This window comes from Lampetra fluviatilis, chromosome 72, assembly GCF_964198595.1.
Source record: "Lampetra fluviatilis chromosome 72, kcLamFluv1.1, whole genome shotgun sequence".
Lineage (NCBI taxonomy): Eukaryota > Metazoa > Chordata > Hyperoartia > Petromyzontiformes > Petromyzontidae > Lampetra > Lampetra fluviatilis.
In genome coordinates this window covers 4,677,964-4,700,899 of record NC_136346.1, presented here as the reverse complement: position 1 = coordinate 4,700,899, position 22,936 = coordinate 4,677,964, and the positions used below count along the sequence as shown (strand labels likewise).

The following is a 22,936-nucleotide window of genomic DNA, read 5'->3' as shown; positions in this document are numbered from 1 at the left end:
CTCACCCCCTACTCACCCCCCACTCACCCCCCACTCACCCCCTACTCACTCCCTGCTCACCCCCTACTCACCCCCCACTCACCCCCTACTCACCCCCTACTCACCCCCCACTCACCCCCCACTCACCCCCCACTCACCCCCCACTCACCCCCTACTCACCCCCTACTCACCCCCTACTCACCCCCCACTCACCCCCCACTCACCCCCCACTCACCCCCTACTCACCCCCTACTCACCCTATATATATTTTTTTAGAACCCCTACTCACCCCCTACTCACCCCCTACTCACCCCCTACTCACCCCCTACTCACCTCCTACTCACCCTCCACGCACCCCCCACTCACCCCCTACTCACCCCCTGCTCACCCCCTACTCACCCCCCCACTCACCCCCTACTCACCCCCTACTCACCCCCCACTCACCCCCCACTCACCCCCTACTCACCCCCTACTCACCCCCTACTCACCCCCCACTCACCCCCCACTCACCCCCCACTCACCCCCCACTCACCCCCTACTCACCCCCTACTCACCCTATATATTTTTTTTTAGAACCCTTACTCACCCCCTACTCACCCCCTACTCACCCTCCACGCACCCCCCACTCACCCCCTACTCACCCCCTGCTCACCCCCTACTCACCCCCCACTCACCCCCTACTCACCCCCTACTCACCCTCCACGCACCCCCACTCACCCCCTACTCACCCCCTGCTCACCCCCTACTCACCCCCCACTCACCCCCTACTCACCCCCTACTCACCCCCCACTCACCCCCCACTCACCCCCTACTCACCCCCCACTCACCCCCTACTCACCCCCTACTCACCCCCCACTCACCCCCCACTCACCCCCCACTCACCCCCCACTCACCCCCTACTCACCCCCCACTCACCCCCCACTCACCCCCCACTCACCCCCCACTCACCCCCTACTCACCCCCTACTCACCCCCTACTCACCCCCTACTCACCCCCTACTCACCCCCTACTCACCCCCTACTCACCCCCTACTCACCCCCCACTCACCCCCCACTCACCCCCTACTCACCCCCTACTCACCCCCCACTCACCCCCTACTCACCCCCTACTCACCCCCCACTCACCCCCCACTCACCCCCCACTCACCCCCCACTCACCCCCTACTCACCCCCTACTCACCCCCTACTCACCCCCCACTCACCCCCCACTCACCCCCCACTCACCCCCTACTCACCCCCCACTCACCCCCTACTCACCCCCTACTCACCCCCTACTCACCCCCCACTCACCCCCCACTCACCCCCTACTCACCCCCCACTCACCCCCTACTCACCCTATATTTGTTTTTTTTTAGAACCCCTACTCACCCCCTACTCACCCCCCTACTCACCCCCTACTCACCCTCCACGCACCCCCTACTCACCCCCTACTCACCCCCCACTCACCCCCCACTCACCCCCCACTCACCCCCTACTCACCCCCTACTCACCCCCCACTCACCCCCTACTCACCCCCTACTCACCCCCCACTCACCCCCCACTCACCCCCCACTCACCCCTTACTCACCCCCCACTCACCCCCCACTCACCCCCCACTCACCCCCCACTCACCCCCTACTCACCCCCAACTCACCCCCCACTCACCCCCTACTCACCCCCCACTCACCCCCCACTCACCCCCCACTCACCCCCCACTCACCCCCCACTCACCCCCTACTCACCCCCCACTCACCCCCCACTCACCCCCTACTCACCCCCCACTCACCCCCTACTCACCCCCCTACTCACCCCCCACTCACCCCCCACTCACCCCCCACTCACCCCCTACTCACCCTCCACTCACCCCTTACTCACCCTCTACTCACTTTTATTTTTTTTTAGAACCCCTACTCACCCCCTACTCACCCCCTACTCACCCCCTACTCACCCCCCACTCACCCCCCACTCACCCCCTACTCACCCCCTACTCACCCCCTACTCACCCCCTACTCACCCCCCACTCACCCCCCACTCACCCCCCACTCACCCTCCACTCACCCCTTACTCACCCTCTACTCACTTTTATTTTTTTTTAGAACCCCTACTCACCCCCTACTCACCCCCTACTCGCCCTCTACTCACCCCCTACTCACCCCCTACTCACCCCCTACTCACCCCCTACTCACCCCACCCCAGGCTTCTGGAGTCTGAGCTCCAGGCGACGCGTCGCGGTGCGGAGTCCACCCTGAGCTCGCTCCGTGAGGAGCTGCGTCGCGAGCTCGCTCCACCCCCCCCTACTCACCCCCTACTCACCCCCCACTCACCCCCCACTCACCCCCTACTCACCCCCTACTCACCCCCTACTCACCCCCCACTCACCCCCCACTCACCCCCCACTCACCCCCTACTCACCCCCTACTCACCCCCTACTCACCCTATATATATTTTTTTAGAACCCCTACTCACCCCCTACTCACCCCCTACTCACCCTCCACGCACCCCCCACTCACCCCCTACTCACCCCCTGCTCACCCCCTACTCACCCCCCACTCACCCCCTACTCACCCCCTACTCACCCTCCACGCACCCCCACTCACCCCCTACTCACCCCCTGCTCACCCCCTACTCACCCCCCACTCACCCCCTACTCACCCCCTACTCACCCCCCACTCACCCCCCACTCACCCCCTACTCACCCCCCACTCACCCCCCACTCACCCCCTACTCACCCCCTACTCACCCCCCACTCACCCCCCACTCACCCCCCACTCACCCCCCACTCACCCCCTACTCACCCCCTACTCACCCCCCTACTCACCCCCTACTCACCCCCTACTCACCCCCCACTCACCCCCTACTCACCCCCTACTCACCCCCCACTCACCCCCTACTCACCCCCTACTCACCCCCCACTCACCCCCTACTCACCCCCTACTCACCCCCCACTCACCCCCCACTCACCCCCTACTCACCCCCCACTCACCCCCTACTCACCCCCTACTCACCCCCCACTCACCCCCCACTCACCCCCCACTCACCCCCCACTCACCCCCTACTCACCCCCTACTCACCCCCTACTCACCCCCCACTCACCCCCCACTCACCCCCCACTCACCCCCTACTCACCCCCCACTCACCCCCTACTCACCCCCTACTCCACCCCCTACTCACCCCCCACTCACCCCCCACTCACCCCCTACTCACCCCCCACTCACCCCCTACTCACCCTATATTTGTTTTTTTTAGAACCCCTACTCACCCCCTACTCACCCCCTACTCACCCCCTACTCACCCTCCACGCACCCCCTACTCACCCCCTACTCACCCCCCACTCACCCCCCACTCACCCCCCACTCACCCCCTACTCACCCCCTACTCACCCCCCACTCACCCCCTACTCACCCCCTACTCACCCCCCACTCACCCCCCACTCACCCCCCACTCACCCCTTACTCACCCCCCACTCACCCCCCACTCACCCCCCACTCACCCCCCACTCACCCCCTACTCACCCCCAACTCACCCCCCACTCACCCCCTACTCACCCCCCACTCACCCCCCACTCACCCCCCACTCACCCCCCACTCACCCCCCACTCACCCCCTACTCACCCCCCACTCACCCCCCACTCACCCCCTACTCACCCCCCACTCACCCCCTACTCACCCCCTACTCACCCCCCACTCACCCCCCACTCACCCCCCACTCACCCCCTACTCACCCTCCACTCACCCCTTACTCACCCTCTACTCACTTTTATTTTTTTTTAGAACCCCTACTCACCCCCTACTCACCCCCTACTCACCCCCTACTCACCCCCCACTCACCCCCCACTCACCCCCTACTCACCCCCTACTCACCCCCTACTCACCCCCTACTCACCCCCCACTCACCCCCCACTCACCCCCCACTCACCCTCCACTCACCCCTTACTCACCCTCTACTCACTTTTATTTTTTTTTAGAACCCCTACTCACCCCCTACTCACCCCCTACTCGCCCTCTACTCACCCCCTACTCACCCCCTACTCACCCCCTACTCACCCCCTACTCACCCCACCCCAGGCTTCTGGAGTCTGAGCTCCAGGCGACGCGTCGCGGTGCGGAGTCCACCCTGAGCTCGCTCCGTGAGGAGCTGCGTCGCGAGCTCGCTCCACCCCCCCCTACTCACCCCCTACTCACCCCCCACTCACCCCCCACTCACCCCCTACTCACCCCCTACTCACCCCCTACTCACCCCCCACTCACCCCCCACTCACCCCCCACTCACCCCCTACTCACCCCCTACTCACCCTATATATATTTTTTTAGAACCCCTACTCACCCCCTACTCACCCCCTACTCACCCTCCACGCACCCCCCACTCACCCCCTACTCACCCCCTGCTCACCCCCTACTCACCCCCCACTCACCCCCTACTCACCCCCTACTCACCCTCCACGCACCCCCACTCACCCCCTACTCACCCCCTGCTCACCCCCTACTCACCCCCCCACTCACCCCCTACTCACCCCCTACTCACCCCCCACTCACCCCCCACTCACCCCCTACTCACCCCCCACTCACCCCCCACTCACCCCCTACTCACCCCCTACTCACCCCCCACTCACCCCCCACTCACCCCCCACTCACCCCCCACTCACCCCCTACTCACCCCCTACTCACCCCCTACTCACCCCCTACTCACCCCCCACTCACCCCCTACTCACCCCCTACTCACCCCCCACTCACCCCCTACTCACCCCCTACTCACCCCCCACTCACCCCCTACTCACCCCCTACTCACCCCCCACTCACCCCCCACTCACCCCCTACTCACCCCCCACTCACCCCCTACTCACCCCCTACTCACCCCCTACTCACCCCCCACTCACCCCCCACTCACCCCCCACTCACCCCCTACTCACCCCCCACTCACCCCCTACTCACCCCCTACTCACCCCCTACTCACCCCCCACTCACCCCCCACTCACCCCCTACTCACCCCCCACTCACCCCCCACTCACCCCCCACTCACCCCATATTTTTTTTTTTAGAACCCCTACTCACCCCCTACTCACCCCCTACTCACCCCCTACTCACCCTCCACGCACCCCCTACTCACCCCCTACTCACCCCCCACTCACCCCCCACTCACCCCCCACTCACCCCCCACTCACCCCCTACTCACCCCCCACTCACCCCCCACTCACCCCCCACTCACCCCCCACTCACCCCCTACTCACCCCCCACTCACCCCCCACTCACCCCCCACTCACCCCCCACTCACCCCCTACTCACCCCCAACTCACCCCCCACTCACCCCCTACTCACCCCCCACTCACCCCCCACTCACCCCCCACTCACCCCCCACTCACCCCCCACTCACCCCCCACTCACCCCCCACTCACCCCCCACTCACCCCCTACTCACCCCCCACTCACCCCCCACTCACCCCCCACTCACCCCCCACTCACCCCCCACTCACCCCCTACTCACCCTCCACTCACCCCTTACTCACCCTCTACTCACTTTTATTTTTTTTTAGAACCCCTACTCACCCCCTACTCACCCCCCACTCACCCCCCACTCACCCCCTACTCACCCCCTACTCACCCCCTACTCACCCCCTACTCACCCCCCACTCACCCCCCACTCACCCCCCACTCACCCTCCACTCACCCCTTACTCACCCTCTACTCACTTTTATTTTTTTTTAGAACCCCTACTCACCCCCTACTCACCCCCTACTCGCCCTCTACTCACCCCCTACTCACCCCCTACTCACCCCCTACTCACCCCCTACTCACCCCACCCCAGGCTTCTGGAGTCTGAGCTCCAGGCGACGCGTCGCGGTGCGGAGTCCACCCTGAGCTCGCTCCGTGAGGAGCTGCGTCGCGAGCTCGCTCCACCCCCCCCCCTACTCACCCCCTACTCACCCTATTTTTTTATTATTTTTTTATTTTTTTTTAGAACCCCTACTCACCCCCTACTCACCCTTACTCACCCCCCACTCACCCCCTACTCATCTTTTTTTTATTTTTTATTATTATTATTTTTTTTAGAACCCCTAATCACCCCCTACTCGCCCTCTACTCACCCCCTACTCACCCTCTACTCACCCCACCCCAGGCTACTGGAGTCTGAGCTGCAGGCGACGCGTCGCGGTGCGGAGTCCACCCTGTGCCCGCTCCGTGAGGAGCTGCGTCGCGAGCTCGCTCCACCCCCCCCTACTCACCCCCTACTCACCCCTTCTCACCCCCTACTCACCTTTTTTTTTTTAGACCCCTTACTCACCCCCTACTCACCCCCTACTCACCCCCTACTCACCCCCCACTCACCCCCTACTCACCCCCCACTCACCCCCCACTCACCCCCCACTCACCCCCTACTCACCCCCCACTCACCCCCCACTCACCCCCTACTCACCCCCTACTCACCCCCCACTCACCCCCTACTCACCCCCCACTCACCCCATACTCACCCCCCCTCACCCCCCACTCACCCCCCACTCACCCCCTACTCACCCCCCACTCACCCCCTACTCACCCCCTACTCACCCCCCACTCACCCCCTACTCACCCCCCACTCACCCCCCACTCACCCCCTACTCACCCCCCTACTCACCCCCCACTCACCCCCTACTCACCCCCCCTCACCCCCCACTCACCCCCCACTCACCCCCTACTCACCCCCCACTCACCCCCCACTCACCCCCTACTCACCCCCTACTCACCCCCTACTCACCCCCCACTCACCCCCCACTCACCCCCCACTCACCCCCTACTCACCCCCTACTCACCCCCCACTCACCCCCCACTCACCCCCCACTCACCCCCTACTCACCCCCCACTCACCCCCCACTCACCCCCTACTCACCCCCTACTCACCCCCCACTCACCCCCTACTCACCCCCCACTCACCCCCCACTCACCCCCCACTCACCCCCTACTCACCCCCCACTCACCCCCCACTCACCCCCCACTCACCCCCCACTCACCCCCCACTCACCCCCTACTCACCCCCCACTCACCCCCCACTCACCCTCCACTCACCCCCCACTCACCCCCTACTCACCCCCTACTCACCCCCCACTCACCCCCCACTCACCCCCTACTCACCCCCCACTCACCCCCTACTCACCCCCCCACTCACCCCCCACTCACCCCCCACTCACCCCCCCACTCGCCCCCCACTCACCCCCTACTCACCCCACCCCAGGCTACTGGAGTCTGAGCTCCAGGCGACGCGTCGCGGTGTGGAGTCCACCCTGAGCTCGCTCCGGGAGGAGCTGCGTCGCGAGCTCGCTCCACCCCCCCCTACTCACCCCTACTCACCCTATTTTTTTATTTTATTTTTTATTTTTTTATTTTTTTAGAACCCTTACTCACCCCCTACTCGCCCTCTACTCACCCCCTACTCACCCCCTACTCACCCCCTACTCACCCTATTTTTTTATTTTATTTTATTAGAATTTTTTTTTTAGAACCCCTACTCACCCCCTACTCGCCCTCTACTCACCCCCTACTCACCCTCTACTCACCCCCTACTCACCCCCCACTCACCCCCCCCCCCCACCAGGCTACTGGAGTCTGAGCTCCAGGCGACGCGTCGCGGTGCGGAGTCCACCCTGAGCTCGCTCCGGGAGGAGCTGCGTCGCGAGCTCGCTCCACCCCCCCCTACTCACCCCTACTCACCCTATTTTTTTATTTTATTTTTTATTTTTTTATTTTTTTAGAACCCTTACTCACCCCCTACTCGCCCTCTACTCACCCCCTACTCACCCCCTACTCACCCCCTACTCACCCTATTTTTTTATTTTATTTTATTTTATTAGAATTTTTTTTTTAGAACCCCTACTCACCCCCTACTCGCCCTCTACTCACCCCCTACTCACCCTCTACTCACCCCCTACTCACCCCCTACTCACCCCCCACTCACCCCCTACTCACCCCCCCCCCCCCAGGCTACTGGAGTCTGAGCTCCAGGCGACGCGGCGCGGTGCGGAGTCCACCCTGAGCTCGCTCCGTGAGGAGCTGCGTCGCGAGCGAGAATCGGGGCAGCATCAGCGGCAGCTGCTGGCGCAGAACCTGCAGCTGCCACCAGAAGCTCGGATAGAGGCCGGCCTACAGCACGAGGTCACGCGCCTCACCTACGAGAACCTGGTACGATCCCCTATAGAAATCCCCTATAGAAATCCCCTATAGAGCAATCCCCTATAGGATGAGCTAGCTACAAGGATAGAGGCCGGCCTACAGCACGAGGTCACGCGCCTCACCTACGAGAACCTGGTACGATCCCCTATAGAAATCCCCTATAGAAATCCCCTATAGAAATCCCCTATAGAAATCCCCTATAGAAATCCCCTATAGGATGAGCTAGCTACAAGGATAGAGGCCGGCCTACAGCACGAGGTCACGCGCCTCACCTACGAGAACCTGGTACGATCCCCTATAGAAATCCCCTATAGGATGATCCTATAGATCAATCCCCTATAGGATGAGCTACCTATATAGACTGATATTATAGAGATCAATCTACCTACACGGATAGAGGCCGGCTTGCAACACGAGGTCACGCGCCTCACCTACGAGAACCTGGTACGATCCCCTATAGAAATCCCCTATAGAGCAATCCCTATAGGGTGAGCTACCTACAAGCCTGATCCTATAGATATCAATCTACCTACAAGGATAGAGGCCGGCCTACAGCACGAGGTCACGCGCCTCACCTACGAGAACTTGGTAGGATCCCCTATAGACTGATCCTATAGACTGAGCAATCCCCTATAGGATGAGCTACCTAAAAGCCTGATCCTATAGAGAAATCCCCTATAGATCAATCCCCTATAGGATGAGCTAGCTACAAGGATAGAGGCCGGCCTACAGCACGAGGTCACGCGCCTCACCTACGAGAACCTGGTACGATCCCCTATAGAGCGATCCCCTATAGAAATCCCCTATAGAAATCCCCTATAGAAATCCCCTATAGAGCAATCCCCTATAGGATGAGCTACCTATATAGACTGATATTATAGAGATCAATCTACCTACAAGGATAGAGGCCGGCTTGCAACACGAGGTCACGCGCCTCACCTACGAGAACCTGGTGGGTTCCCCTATAGAGCAATCCCCTATAGAAATCCCCTATAGAAATCCCCTATAAAAATTCCCTATAGATCAATCCCCTATAGGATGAGCTACCTACAAGGATAGAGGCCGGCCTACAGCACGAGGTCACGCGCCTCACCTACGAGAACCTGGTACGATCCCCTATAGAAATCCCCTATAGAAATCCCCTATAGAAATTCCCTATAGATCAAGCCCCTATAGGGTGAGCTACTTACAAGGATAGAGGCCGGCCTACAGCACGAGGTCACGCGCCTCACCTACGAGAACCTGGTACGATCCCCTATAGAAATCCCCTATAGAAATCCCCTATAGGATGAGCTAGCTACAAGGATAGAGGCCGGCCTACAGCACGAGGTCACGCGCCTCACCTACGAGAACCTGGTGGGTTCCCCTATAGACTGATCCTATAGAGCAAGCCCCTATAGAGCAATCCCCTATATAGAGCAATCCCCTACAGGATGATCCCCTATAGAGCCATCCCCTATAGACTGAGCCCCTATAGGATGAGCTAGCTACAAGGATAGAGGCCGGCCTACAGCACGAGGTCACCCGCCTCACCTACGAGAACCTGGTAGGTTCCCCTATAGAGAGAAATCCCCTATAGACTGATCCCCTATAGACTGATCCTATAGGGTGATCCCCTATAGGATGATCCTATAGATCAAGCCCCTATAGGATGAGCTACCTACACGGATAGAGGCCGGCCTACAGCACGAGGTCACGCGCCTCACCTACGAGAACCTGGTAGGTTCCCCTATAGAGAGAAATCCCCTATAGACTGAGCAATCCCCTTTAGACTGATCCTATAGACTGATCCCCTATAGAGCAACCCCCTATAGAGATCAATCCCCTATAGACTTAGCAATCCCATATAGGATGAGTTACCTACAAGCGAGATCTCATAGAGACTGATCCCTTATAGACTGATCTACCTACAAGTCTGATCCCCTATAGACTGATCCCCTATAGACTGATCTACCTACAAGTCTGATCCCCTATAGACTGATCCCCTATAGACTGATTTACCTACAAGTCTGATCCCCTATAGACTGATCCCATATAGACTGATCCCCTATAGGCTGAGCTACCTACAAGACTGATCCCATAAAGACTGATCTCTCCGCGCCTGCTACTCCACACAAAGACAAAGGCCCCCTGTGTAGCCTTAGCAGACTGTAGGGGCAAGTGCTGTTAGCGAGTAGCACCTATGAGGGCCGGCACTGCACACACGAGGGGGTGGGTGGCCAGCACCACCACGCCCGGCCGCCTTTGTCTCCCCAGTGGCGATGTTTACACACCGCACCAGGTACTAATTCAGGCTGAGTCGACCTAGGGGAGGCCCAGGACCGGTTCAGATAATCGTCACCGGTGTTGGCCATGAGCGGGAATCGAACCCGGGTCGCCGGGTTCGTAGCGCTAATCGCTACACCCACCGCTCCTCACACAGACACACACACAGACACACTCACACACACAGACACACACAGACACACAGACACACACAGACACACACACAGACACTCACACAGACACACTCACAGACACACACACACACTTACACACACAGACACTCACACACACACTTACACTCACAGACACTCACACACACACACACACTCTCACAGACACACTCACAGACACTCACACACACACTTACACACTCACAGACACACACACAGACACTCACACACACACTTACACACTCACAGACACTCACACAGACACTCACACACACACACTCACAGACACACAGACACTCACACACACACTTACACACTCACAGACTCACACACAGACACTCACACACACACTTACACACTCACAGACACACACACAGACACTCACACACACATTTACACACTCACAGACACACAGACACTCACACACACACTTACACACTCACAGACACACACACAGACACTCACACACACACACTCACAGACACACAGACACTCACACACACACTTACACACTCACAGACTCACACACAGACACTCACACACACACTTACACACTCACAGACACACACACAGACACTCACACACACACTTACACACTCACAGACACACACACAGACACTCACACACACACTTACACAACAACAACAACAACAACCGCCATTCGCCACTAAGTGGCGGTGACGTCACCACGACGCTTGTGCCAGGCCATGTGCACCTTGAGGCCACGTGAAGTGTCGAACGCCCGCTGGCAGGAGGTCACGGGGCAGACCCAGGTGCCACGGGTCGACTGACCGAGATGACCGAGATGACTGGCTGATGCACCACCTGTGCCCCCTACTGTGCCAACTTGCTGTGCTTTAGCCACCCGGCGCTCCGCTCGTTGTTGTGAGCGTCGCTCCTCCGCCCTCCGTTGTTGTTGGAGGGCGACTGCCTCCAACTGCCCAGTAGCGTCCTTCACGAGCCTCCTCCACTGAGGCCGATCTTGACACCGCTGGTACCAGTCATCGGCAAGTCCACTCAGCTCCACGTCCTCCTGTACCACATCACTCCATCTCTTCTCTAGCCCGTGCCGCGCCCGTTTAGCCCCCTCGATCCGGCCGAACAAAAGCTGTTTAGGCATGCGGTGGCTGGGCATGCGGGCTACATGACCCAGCCAACGCAGCCTTGCCTGCCGGAGGAGCTCACTGATGGGACTTTGCCCAGATCTTTCAAGGACTTGTGAGCTCCTCACACAATCCAGCCTGGTCAAACCCAGGATGGATCGTAGGCAGGCCAGCCTAAATGTTTCCAACCGGCGAAGATGCTCCACTAGGGGGGTCCACGTTTCGCAAGCGTAGAGAAGGGAGGGAATGACCGTGGCCGAGAAGACCTGAAGCTTCGTGCGGAGCGACAGACCAGGTAGCTTCCACACAGCGTTACGCAACCGATGAAAAGATATTGCCGCTCGACTGATTCGGAGTGAGACCTCTGCTGATAAACTGGAGCTGGTCATGAGCACACTGCCCAGGTATGGGAAACTCTCTACTCTCTCCACAACTGCCCCATCACCGATTGGGAGTTGTGGGGGCGGAGTGCCCGATGGTACAAAATACCCAGGCAGGTGCTTAGTTTTGGTGGGGCTGATGGTAAGGCCCCACCTCTTAGTGGCACACTCCAGCCTCAGCAGCAGCGTCTCCAACTCCTCTTCTGAATGAGCAGCTATTACCAAATCATCGGCATACATAACGTGGTTGACCAATAGGGAGCCATCCCTTGATCGCACCCGGGCGTCGATCAGCCTCCCATTATATCTGTACCAAATGGTAATTCCCCCGGTACAGCTATTGAAGGCTTCACGAACTACGCAGTCGAAATAGATGTTAAATAATGTGGGAGCCAGAGGACATCCCTGTCGCACCCCAAGGTGTACAGGGAAAGGCTCCGACTCCCGGCCACGTAGTTTTACCCGGGCCCGCTCACCATCATGAAGGTCCTTAATGATCGTGAGCAGAGGGTCAGGGACTCCGAAAGCACGAAGAACAACCCAGAGCCCAGTCCTACTGATGGTATCATAGGCCTTGACCAGGTCAATAAAGCAGAGATGTAGGTCTTTTTGGAATTCCCTACACCTCTGCTGTAGCAGACGGACAGAAAATATGGCATCTGTGCAGGACCGCCCTTTCCTGAAACCACATTGGGGCTCCGCAAGCCTCTCCTCAGCATGCCTAGCAAGGCGATGTTGAATAATCCTTGCCAGGACCTTACCCGGCACACTGAGGAGTGAGATGCCCCTGTAGTTGTTACAGTCTGTGCGGTCCCCCTTCTTAAAGAGGGGGACCACCAGGGCATCCTTCCAGTCCTGCGGAACCCGTCCAGTGGTCCAGACTGTTGTTATGATGTCATATAGGGCAGTCTGTGCACAAACGCCACCCTCCCTCAGCATTTCGCCTGGGAGATCATCTCTGCCCGGTGCCTTCCCTGGTCTCAGACTCCGGATCGCCCTCAGTACTTCCTCAACAGCCGGTACCTCAGCCAGCCACTCACAGGGGGTGACCTCTTCCAATATTTGAGGCACCGCAGCCTCAGCAGGGTTATCCCCACTTTGTGCCATGATGTTTTCCTGGCTGAGAGATTTTCCCTCCCCCAGGACCTCACAGAAATGCTCAGCAAATCTGCAAACCTGTTCCTGGGGGTCGGAGATTGGATCACCGTTTTTTCCTCTAATGATGGTAATAGGTGTGGCGCTGCAGGTTACTTTTTTGATGGAGTTAAATAGTGATTTGTGATCGCGGGCCACTGAGGCAGACTCCATCTCCTCAGCAACCCGCGACCACCACCCATCCTTACTTACACACTCACAGACACACACACAGACACTCACACACACACTTACACACTCACAGACACACACACAGACACTCACACACACACTTACACACTCACAGACACACACACAGACACTCACACACACACTTACACACTCACAGACACACTTACACACACAGACACACACACACTTACACACTCACAGACACACACACAGACACACTCACACACACAGACACACACAGACACACACACAGACACACACACACACACTCTCACAGACACACACACAGACACTCACTCACACACACACACTCTCACAGACACACACACAGACACTCACACACACACTTACACACTCACAGACACACACACAGACACTCACACACACACTTACACACTCACAGACACACACACAGACACTCACACACACACTTACACACTCACAGACACACACACAGACACTCACACACACACTTACACACTCACAGACACACACACAGACACTCACACACACACTTACACACTCACAGACACACACACTTACAGACACACACAGACACTCACACACACAGACACACTCACACATACACAACACAACAACAACCGCCATTCGCCACTAAGTGGCGGTGACGTCACCACGACGCTTGTGCCAGGCCAAGTGCACCTTGAGGCTACCACGTGAAGTGTCGAACGCCCGCTGGCAGGAGGTCACGGGGCAGACCCAGCAGGTGCCACGGGTCGACTGACCGAGATGACCGAGATGACCGAGATGACCGAGATGACCGAGATGACCGAGATGACTGAGATGACCGAGATGACCGAGATGACCGAGATGACCGAGATGACTGGCTGATGCACCACCTGTGCCCCCTACTGTGCCAACTTGCTGTGCTTTAGCCACCCGGCGCTCTGAGATGACTGAGATGACTGAGATGACCAAGATGACCGAGATGACCGAGATGACTGAGATGACCGAGATGACTGAGATGACTGAGATGACCGAGATGACCGAGATGACCGAGATGACTGGCTGATGCACCACCTGTGCCCCCTACTGTGCCAACTTGCTGTGCTTTAGCCACCCGGCGCTCCGCTCGTTGTTGTGAGCGTTGCTCCTCCGCCCTCCGTTGTTGTTGGAGGGCGACTGCCTCCAACTGCCCAGTAGCGTCCTTCACGAGCCTCCTCCACACACACGCACACACGCACACGCACACACACAAACACGCACGCCGGCACGCCGGTACCAGGCTCGGTGCACCAGCGTTGCTCCACCAGCCCGCTGTGACCCTGCTGGATTCACTACATCATCCCCCCCCCCACCGCCCCGGACAGGAAGTGGACATGAGGTCCTCCCGCCCTGATGACGCGGCGCGGATAAACGTACGTGCAGGAATAGAACCCTGATAACCGCTATTGCTATTAACTGGGAAACCTTAATAATTGGAGCTCTGATAATTGTTTTTTTACCCTTCTATCTGGCAACAAAACTGACGCCTTTTTTTTACAAGGAGTCATGTTTGCATAGACCGCAATAGCTGCAGTCATAATGCAAACAAAACACATAACTCTGATAATGTATGCACTGTCCTTGAAGTTGATTGGTCCACACCCGAGACAGCTTTCCTTAGAGCCCAGTCTCACACGGTGTTGGACCAGATGACGCCAAAAGGCGCACAACTCAAAGACAACGCACCATCAGAGTATGAGAGCTCGGGGTTAAGCATTTACACCATTGGAACCTCCTTTGCCAGTAGCAAAATATGATAATTGTGTTTTTACCCTTCTATCTGGCAACAAAATTGACACCTTTTTTACAAGGAGTCATGTTTGCATAGACCACAATACCTGCAGTGATAATGCAAACAAAAAACACAACTCTGATAATGTATGCATTGTCCTTGAAGTTGATTGGTCCACACCCGAGACAGCTTTTGAGGTACCAATGGTGTAAATGCTTTAACCCCGAGCTCTCATACTCTGATGGTGCGTTGTCTTTGAGTTGTGCGCCTTTTGGCGTCATCTGGTCCAACACCGTGTGAGACTAGGCTCTAAGGAAAGCTGTCTCGGGTGTGGACCAATCAACTTCAAGGACCATGTGAGACTAGGCTCTAAGGAAAGCTGTCTCGGGTGTGGACCAATCAACTTCAAGGACCATGTGAGACTAGGCTCTAAGGAAAGCTGTCTCGGGTGTGGACCAATCAACTTCAAGGACCATGTGAGACTAGGCTCTAAGGAAAGCTGTCTCGGGTGTGGACCAATCAACTTCAAGGACCATGTGAGACTGGGCTCTAAGGAAAGCTGTCTCGGGTGTGGACCAATCAACTTCAAGGACCATGTGAGACTAGGCTCTAAGGAAAGCTGTCTCGGGTGTGGACCAATCAACTTCAAGGACCATGTGAGACTGGGCTCTAAGGAAAGCTGTCTCGGGTGTGGACCAATCAACTTCAAGGACCATGTGAGACTAGGCTCTAAGGAAAGCTGTCTCTGGTGTGGACCAATCAACTTCAAGGACCATGTGAGACTGGGCTCTAAGGAAAGCTGTCTCGGGTGTGGACCAATCAACTTCAAGGACCATGTGAGACTAGGCTCTAAGGAAAGCTGTCTCGGGTGTGGACCAATCAACTTCAAGGACCATGTGAGACTAGGCTCTAAGGAAAGCTGTCTCGGGTGTGGACCAATCAACTTCAAGGACAGTGCACATACATTATCAGAGTTGTGTTTTTTGTTTGCATTACGACCGCAGCTATTGTGGTCTATGCAAACATGACTCCTCGTAAAAAAGGTGTCAGTTTTGTTGCCAGATAGAAGGGTAAAAAACCAATTATCATATTTTTTTACTGGCAAATGAGGTTCCAATGGTGATTGGAGCTCTGATAAGCGGATCCTATGACTGCTATTCCAAAATCCTATTTCCCAATAACCGGACAAAACCCTCGTAACCGCTTTTGCTGATAAATTGGACAACCTTCATAACCGTAAACTCTAATAACCAGACCTTAAAACTGCTATTCCAATATCCGCCTTCCTGATAACTGCAAAAAAACCACGTAGAAGGGAAGTAATAAAATAATAAAAATAAAACATAATAAAATTTCGATTTAAAGCGTCTTTCGTGACTGCAGGGATTCATCTTCTTGGTTCTTTCGGTAAAGTCACGTAGAAGGGAAATAATAAAATAATAAAAATAAAACATAATAAAATAAAATTCTCACGACGTTTCGGCCGCAACGCAAGCAGCCGTCCTCAGGTGGAGAACAGGGTCTGTCGATAAGACAGCGTCTGAATGAGTCTGAAAGCCCAGGACGTGTCATTCAGACGCTGTCTTTCCGACAGACCTGTTCTCCACCTGAGGACGGCTGCTTGCGTTGTGGCCGAAACGTCGTGAGAATTATTTTATTATGTTTTATTTTTATTATTTTATTATTTCCCTTCTACGTGACTTTACCGAAAGAACCAAGAAGATGAATCCCTGCAGTCACGAAAGCTTTACATCGAAAAATTTGAATATTAGATTCTTATATTATTTAAATATTTTATTTTATTTTATAAATTTATTATTTAATATGATTATATTATATTATACTATTTTATTATGTTTTATTTTTATTATTTTATTATTTCCCTTCTACGTGACGACTTTACCGAAAGAACCAAGAAGATGAATCCCTGCAGTCACGAAAGAAGCTTTACATCGAAAGATCACTATTGCTATTAACTTTAAAACCTGAACGACTGCAGCTCTTACAACCGGATCTTACAACTGCAATCCCAATATCCTCATCCCCTATAACCAGAAAAAAACCCTAATAACCGCTATTGCTATTAACTGGAAAACATTCATGGCTGTAACTAATTGGACCGTATATCCGCTGGTCCCAATATCTGCCGTCGTAATAACCATGAATTACTCGATAACCAAACTTTAAACCCTCACACGAGACGAGGCCTGTAAGAGCTGAATCCTCTTAACCGAACTCTCAAACAAGCGTGATTTCTAATAACCGCATGCGATAAGCACAATTTCCTAATAACCACAAAGTCGGATAAATGAAAGGATGTAGTGGTAGTGGTAGTGTGTGTAGAGGTAGTAGTGGTAGTAGTGTCACTGTGTGTAGAGGTAGTAGTAGTGTCACTGTGTGTAGAGGTAGTAGTGGTAGTAGTGTCACTGTGTGTAGAGGTAGTAGTAGTGTCACTGTGTGTAGAGGTAGTAGTGGTAGTAGTGTCACTGTGTGTAGAGGTAGTAGTAGTAGTAGTGTCACTGTGTGTAGAGGTAGTAGTAGTAGTAGTGTCACTGTGTGTAGAGGTAGTAGTGGTAGTAGTGTCACTGTGTGTAGAGTTAGTAGTAGTAGTGTCACTGTGTGTAGAGGTAGTAGTAGTAGTAGTGTCACTGTGTGTAGAGGTTGTAGTAGTAGTAGTGTCACTGTGTGTAGAGGTAGTAGTAGTAGTGTCACTGTGTGTAGAGGTAGTAGTAGTAGTAGTGTCACTGTGTGTAGTGGTAGTAGTAGTAGTGTCACTGTGTGTAGAGGTAGTAGTAGTAGTAGTAGTGTCACTGTGTGTAGCGGTAGTAGTAGTAGTAGTAGTGTCACTGTGTGTAGAGGTAGTAGTAGTAGTAGTGTCACTGTGTGTAGAGGTAGTAGTAGTAGTAGTGTCACTGTGTGTAGAGGTAGTAGTAGTAGTAGTGTCACTGTGTGTAGAGGTAGTAGTAGTAGTAGTGTCACTGTGTGTAGCGGTAGTAGTAGTAGTGTCACTGTGTGTAGCGGTAGTAGTAGTAGTAGTGTCACTGTGTGTAGAGGTAGTAGTAGTAGTAGTGTCACTGTGTGTAGAGGTAGTAGTAGTAGTAGTAGTGTCACTGTGTGTAGAGGTAGTAGTAGTAGTAGTGTCACTGTGTGTAGCGGTAGTAGTAGTAGTAGTGTCACTGTGTGTAGTGGTAGTAGTAGTGTCACTGTGTGTAGAGGTGGTAGTAGTAGTAGTAGTGTCACTGTGTGTAGAGGTAGTAGTAGTAGTAGTGTCACTGTGTGTAGAGGTAGTAGTAGTAGTAGTGTCACTGTGTGTAGAGGTAGTAGTAGTAGTAGTGTCACTGTGTGTAGCGGTAGTAGTAGTAGTAGTGTCACTGAGTGTAGAGGTGGTAGTAGTAGTGTCACTGTGTGTAGCGGTAGTAGTAGTAGTAGTGTCACTGTGTGTAGAGGTAGTAGTAGTAGTAGTGTCACTGTGTATAGCGGTAGTAGTAGTAGTAGTGTCACTGTGTGTAGAGGTAGTAGTAGTAGTAGTAGTGTCACTGTGTGTAGAGGTGGTAGTAGTAGTAGTGTCACTGTGTGTAGAGGTAGTAGTAGTAGTAGTGTCACTGTGTGTAGAGGTAGTAGTAGTAGTAGTAGTGTCACTGTGTGTAGAGGTAGTAGTAGTAGTAGTGTCACTGTGTGTAGAGGTAGTAGTAGTAGTAGTAGTGTCACTGTGTGTAGAGGTAGTAGTAGTAGTAGTGTCACTGTGTGTAGTGGTAGTAGTAGTAGTAGTGTCACTGTGTGTAGAGGTAGTAGTAGTAGTAGTAGTGTCACTGTGTGTAGAGGTAGTAGTAGTAGTAGTGTCACTGTGTGTAGAGGTAGTAGTAGTAGTAGTGTCACTGTGTGTAGAGGTGGTAGTAGTAGTAGTGTCACTGTGTGTAGAGGTAGTAGTAGTAGTGTCACTGTGTGTAGAGGTAGTAGTAGTAGTAGTGTCACTGTGTGTAGAGGTAGTAGTAGTAGTAGTGTCACTGTGTGTAGAGGTAGTAGTAGTAGTAGTGTCACTGTGTGTAGAGGTAGTAGTAGTAGTGTCACTGTGTGTAGAGGTAGTAGTAGTAGTAGTGTCACTGTGTGTAGAGGTGGTAGTAGTAGTAGTGTCACTGTGTGTAGAGGTAGTAGTAGCAGTAGTGTCACTGTGTGTAGAGGTAGTAGTAGTAGTAGTGTCACTGTGTGTAGAGGTAGTAGTAGTAGTAGTGTCACTGTGTGTAGAGGTAGTAGTAGTAGTGTCACTGTGTGTAGAGGTAGTAGTAGTAGTAGTGTCACTGTGTGTAGTGGTAGTAGTAGTAGTGTCACTGTGTGTAGAGGTAGTAGTAGTAGTAGTGTCACTGTGTGTAGAGGTAGTAGTAGTAGTAGTGTCACTGTGTGTAGAGGTGGTAGTAGTAGTAGTGTCACTGTGTGTAGAGGTGGTAGTAGTAGTAGTAGTGTCACTGTGTGTAGCGGTAGTAGTAGTAGTAGTGTCACTGTGTGTAGAGGTAGTAGTAGTAGTAGTGTCACTGTGTGTAGTGGTAGTAGTAGTAGTAGTGTCACTGTGTGTAGAGGTGGTAGTAGTAGTAGTAGTGTCACTGTGTGTAGCGGTAGTAGTAGTAGTAGTAGTGTCACTGTGTGTAGCGGTAGTAGTAGTAGTAGTAGTGTCACTGTGTGTAGTGGTAGTAGTAGTAGTAGTGTCACTGTGTGTAGCGGTAGTAGTAGTAGTAGTAGTGTCACTGTGTGTAGCGGTAGTAGTAGTAGTAGTGTCACTGTGTGTAGCGGTAGTAGTAGTAGTAGTAGTGTCACTGTGTGTAGAGGTAGTAGTAGTAGTAGTGTCACTGTGTGTAGAGGTAGTAGTAGTAGTAGTGTCACTGTGTGTAGAGGTAGTAGTAGTAGTAGTAGTGTCACTGTGTGTAGCGGTAGTAGTAGTAGTAGTGTCACTGTGTGTAGCGGTAGTAGTAGTAGTAGTGTCACTGTGTGTAGTGGTAGTAGTAGTAGTAGTGTCACTGTGTGTAGAGGTAGTAGTAGTAGTAGTGTCACTGTGTGTAGCGGTAGTAGTAGTAGTAGTGTCACTGTGTGTAGAGGTAGTAGTAGTAGTAGTGTCACTGTGTGTAGAGGTAGTAGTAGTAGTAGTGTCACTGTGTGTAGCGGTAGTAGTAGTAGTAGTGTCACTGTGTGTAGAGGTAGTAGTAGTAGTAGTGTCACTGTGTGTAGAGGTAGTAGTAGTAGTAGTGTCACTGTGTGTAGTGGTAGTAGTAGTAGTAGTGTCACTGTGTGTAGAGGTAGTAGTAGTAGTAGTAGTGTCACTGTGTGTAGAGGTAGTAGTAGTAGTAGTGTCACTGTGTGTAGAGGTAGTAGTAGTAGTAGTGTCACTGTGTGTAGTGGTAGTAGTAGTAGTAGTGTCACTGTGTGTAGAGGTAGTAGTAGTAGTAGTAGTGTCACTGTGTGTAGAGGTAGTAGTAGTAGTAGTGTCACTGTGTGTAGAGGTAGTAGTAGTAGTAGTGTCACTGTGTGTAGAGGTAGTAGTAGTAGTAGTAGTGTCACTGTGTGTAGAGGTAGTAGTAGTAGTAGTGTCACTGTGTGTAGTGGTAGTAGTAGTAGTAGTGTCACTGTGTGTAGAGGTAGTAGTAGTAGTAGTGTCACTGTGTGTAGAGGTAGTAGTAGTAGTAGTAGTGTCACTGTGTGTAGAGGTAGTAGTAGTAGTAGTAGTGTCACTGTGTGTAGAGGTGGTAGTAGTAGTAGTGTCACTGTGTGTAGAGGTAGTAGTAGTAGTAGTGTCACTGTGTGTAGTGGTAGTAGTAGTAGTAGTGTCACTGTGTGTAGAGGTAGTAGTAGTAGTAGTAGTGTCACTGTGTGTAGAGGTAGTAGTAGTAGTAGTGTCACTGTGTGTAGAGGTAGTAGTAGTAGTAGTGTCACTGTGTGTAGTGGTAGTAGTAGTAGTAGTGTCACTGTGTGTAGAGGTGGTAGTAGTAGTAGTAGTGTCACTGTGTGTAGAGGTAGTAGTAGTAGTAGTGTCACTGTGTGTAGAGGTAGAAGTAGTAGTAGTAGTGTCACTGTGTGTAGAGGTAGTAGTAGTAGTGTCACTGTGTGTAGAGGTAGTAGTAGTAGTAGTGTCACTGTGTGTAGAGGTAGTAGTAGTAGTGTCACTGAGTGTAGAGGTAGCAGTAGTGTCACTGTGTGTAGAGGTAGTAGTAGTAGTAGTGTCACTGTGTGTAGAGGTAGTAGTAGTAGTAGTGTCACTGTGTGTAGAGGTAGTAGTAGTAGTAGTGTCACTGTGTGTAGAGGTAGTAGTAGTAGTAGTAGTGTCACTGTGTGTAGAGGTAGTAGTAGTAGTAGTGTCACTGTGTGTAGTGGTAGTAGTAGTAGTAGTAGTGTCACTGAGTGTAGAGGTAGTAGTAGTAGTAGTGTCACTGTGTGTAGAGGTAGTAGTAGTAGTAGTAGTGTCACTGAGTGTAGTGGTAGTAGTAGTAGTAGTGTCACTGTGTGTAGAGGTAGTAGTAGTAGTGTCACTGAGTGTAGAGGTAGTAGTAGTAGTAGTGTCACTGTGTGTAGAGGTAGTAGTAGTAGTAGTGTCACTGTGTGTAGAGGTAGTAGTAGTAGTAGTGTCACTGTGTGTAGTAGTAGTAGTAGTAGTGTCACTGTGTGTAGAGGTAGTAGTAGTAGTAGTGTCACTGTGTGTAGTGGTAGTAGTAGTAGTAGTGTCACTGTGTGTAGAGGTAGTAGTAGTAGTAGTGTCACTGTGTGTAGTAGTAGTAGTAGTAGTGTCACTGTGTGTAGAGGTAGTAGTAGTAGTAGTGTCACTGTGTGTAGAGGTAGTAGTAGTAGTAGTAGTGTCACTGTGTGTAGAGGTAGTAGTAGTAGTAGTGTCACTGTGTGTAGTAGTAGTAGTAGTGTCACTGTGTGTAGAGGTAGTAGTAGTAGTAGTGTCACTGTGTGTAGAGGTAGTAGTAGTAGTAGTGTCACTGTGTGTAGTGGTAGTAGTAGTAGTAGTGTCACTGTGTGTAGAGGTAGTAGTAGTAGTAGTGTCACTGTGTGTAGAGGTAGTAGTAGTAGTAGTGTCACTGTGTGTAGAGGTAGTAGTAGTAGTAGTGTCACTGTGTGTAGAGGTAGTAGTAGTAGTAGTGTCACTGTGTGTAGAGGTAGTAGTAGTAGTAGTGTCACTGTGTGTAGAGGTAGTAGTAGTAGTAGTGTCACTGTGTGTAGAGGTAGTAGTAGTAGTAGTGTCACTGTGTGTAGAGGTAGTAGTAGTAGTAGTGTCACTGTGTGTAGAGGTAGTAGTAGTAGTAGTGTCACTGTGTGTAGAAGTAGTAGTAGTAGTAGTGTCACTGTGTGTAGAGGTAGTAGTAGTAGTAGTGTCACTGTGTGTAGTGGTAGTAGTAGTAGTAGTGTCACTGTGTGTAGAAGTAGTAGTAGTAGTAGTGTCACTGTGTGTAGAGGTAGTAGTAGTAGTAGTGTCACTGTGTGTAGCGGTAGTAGTAGTAGTAGTGTCACTGTGAGTAGAGGTAGTAGTAGTAGTAGTGTCACTGTGTGTAGAGGTAGTAGTAGTAGTAGTGTCACTGTGTGTAGAGGTAGTAGTAGTGTCACTGTGTGTAGAGGTAGTAGTAGTAGTAGTAGTGTCACTGTGTGTAGTGGTAGTAGTAGTAGTGTCACTGTGTGTAGAGGTAGTAGTAGTAGTAGTGTCACTGTGTGTAGAGGCAGTAGTAGTAGTGTCACTGTGTGTAGAGGTAGTAGTAGTAGTAGTGTCACTGTGTGTAGAGGTAGTAGTAGTAGTAGTGTCACTGTGTGTAGAGGTAGTAGTAGTAGTAGTGTCACTGTGTGTAGTGGTAGTAGTAGTAGTAGTGTCACTGTGTGTAGTAGTAGTAG

General features: G+C 53.1%; 1 protein-coding gene across 1 annotated transcript in view; it reads left to right on the top strand.

Annotated features, from left to right (window-relative positions):
* The window catches only part of LOC144953180 (unconventional myosin-Va-like), a gene marked incomplete at its 5' end in the record, with an annotated part of 128,479 nt that overhangs the window by 42,238 nt on the left and 63,305 nt on the right, over positions 1-22,936 (top strand). Inside the window, 1 exon segment of the mRNA XM_078883740.1 lies at positions 7,902-8,100. Coding sequence (XP_078739866.1) covers positions 7,902-8,100 — 199 coding nt within the window.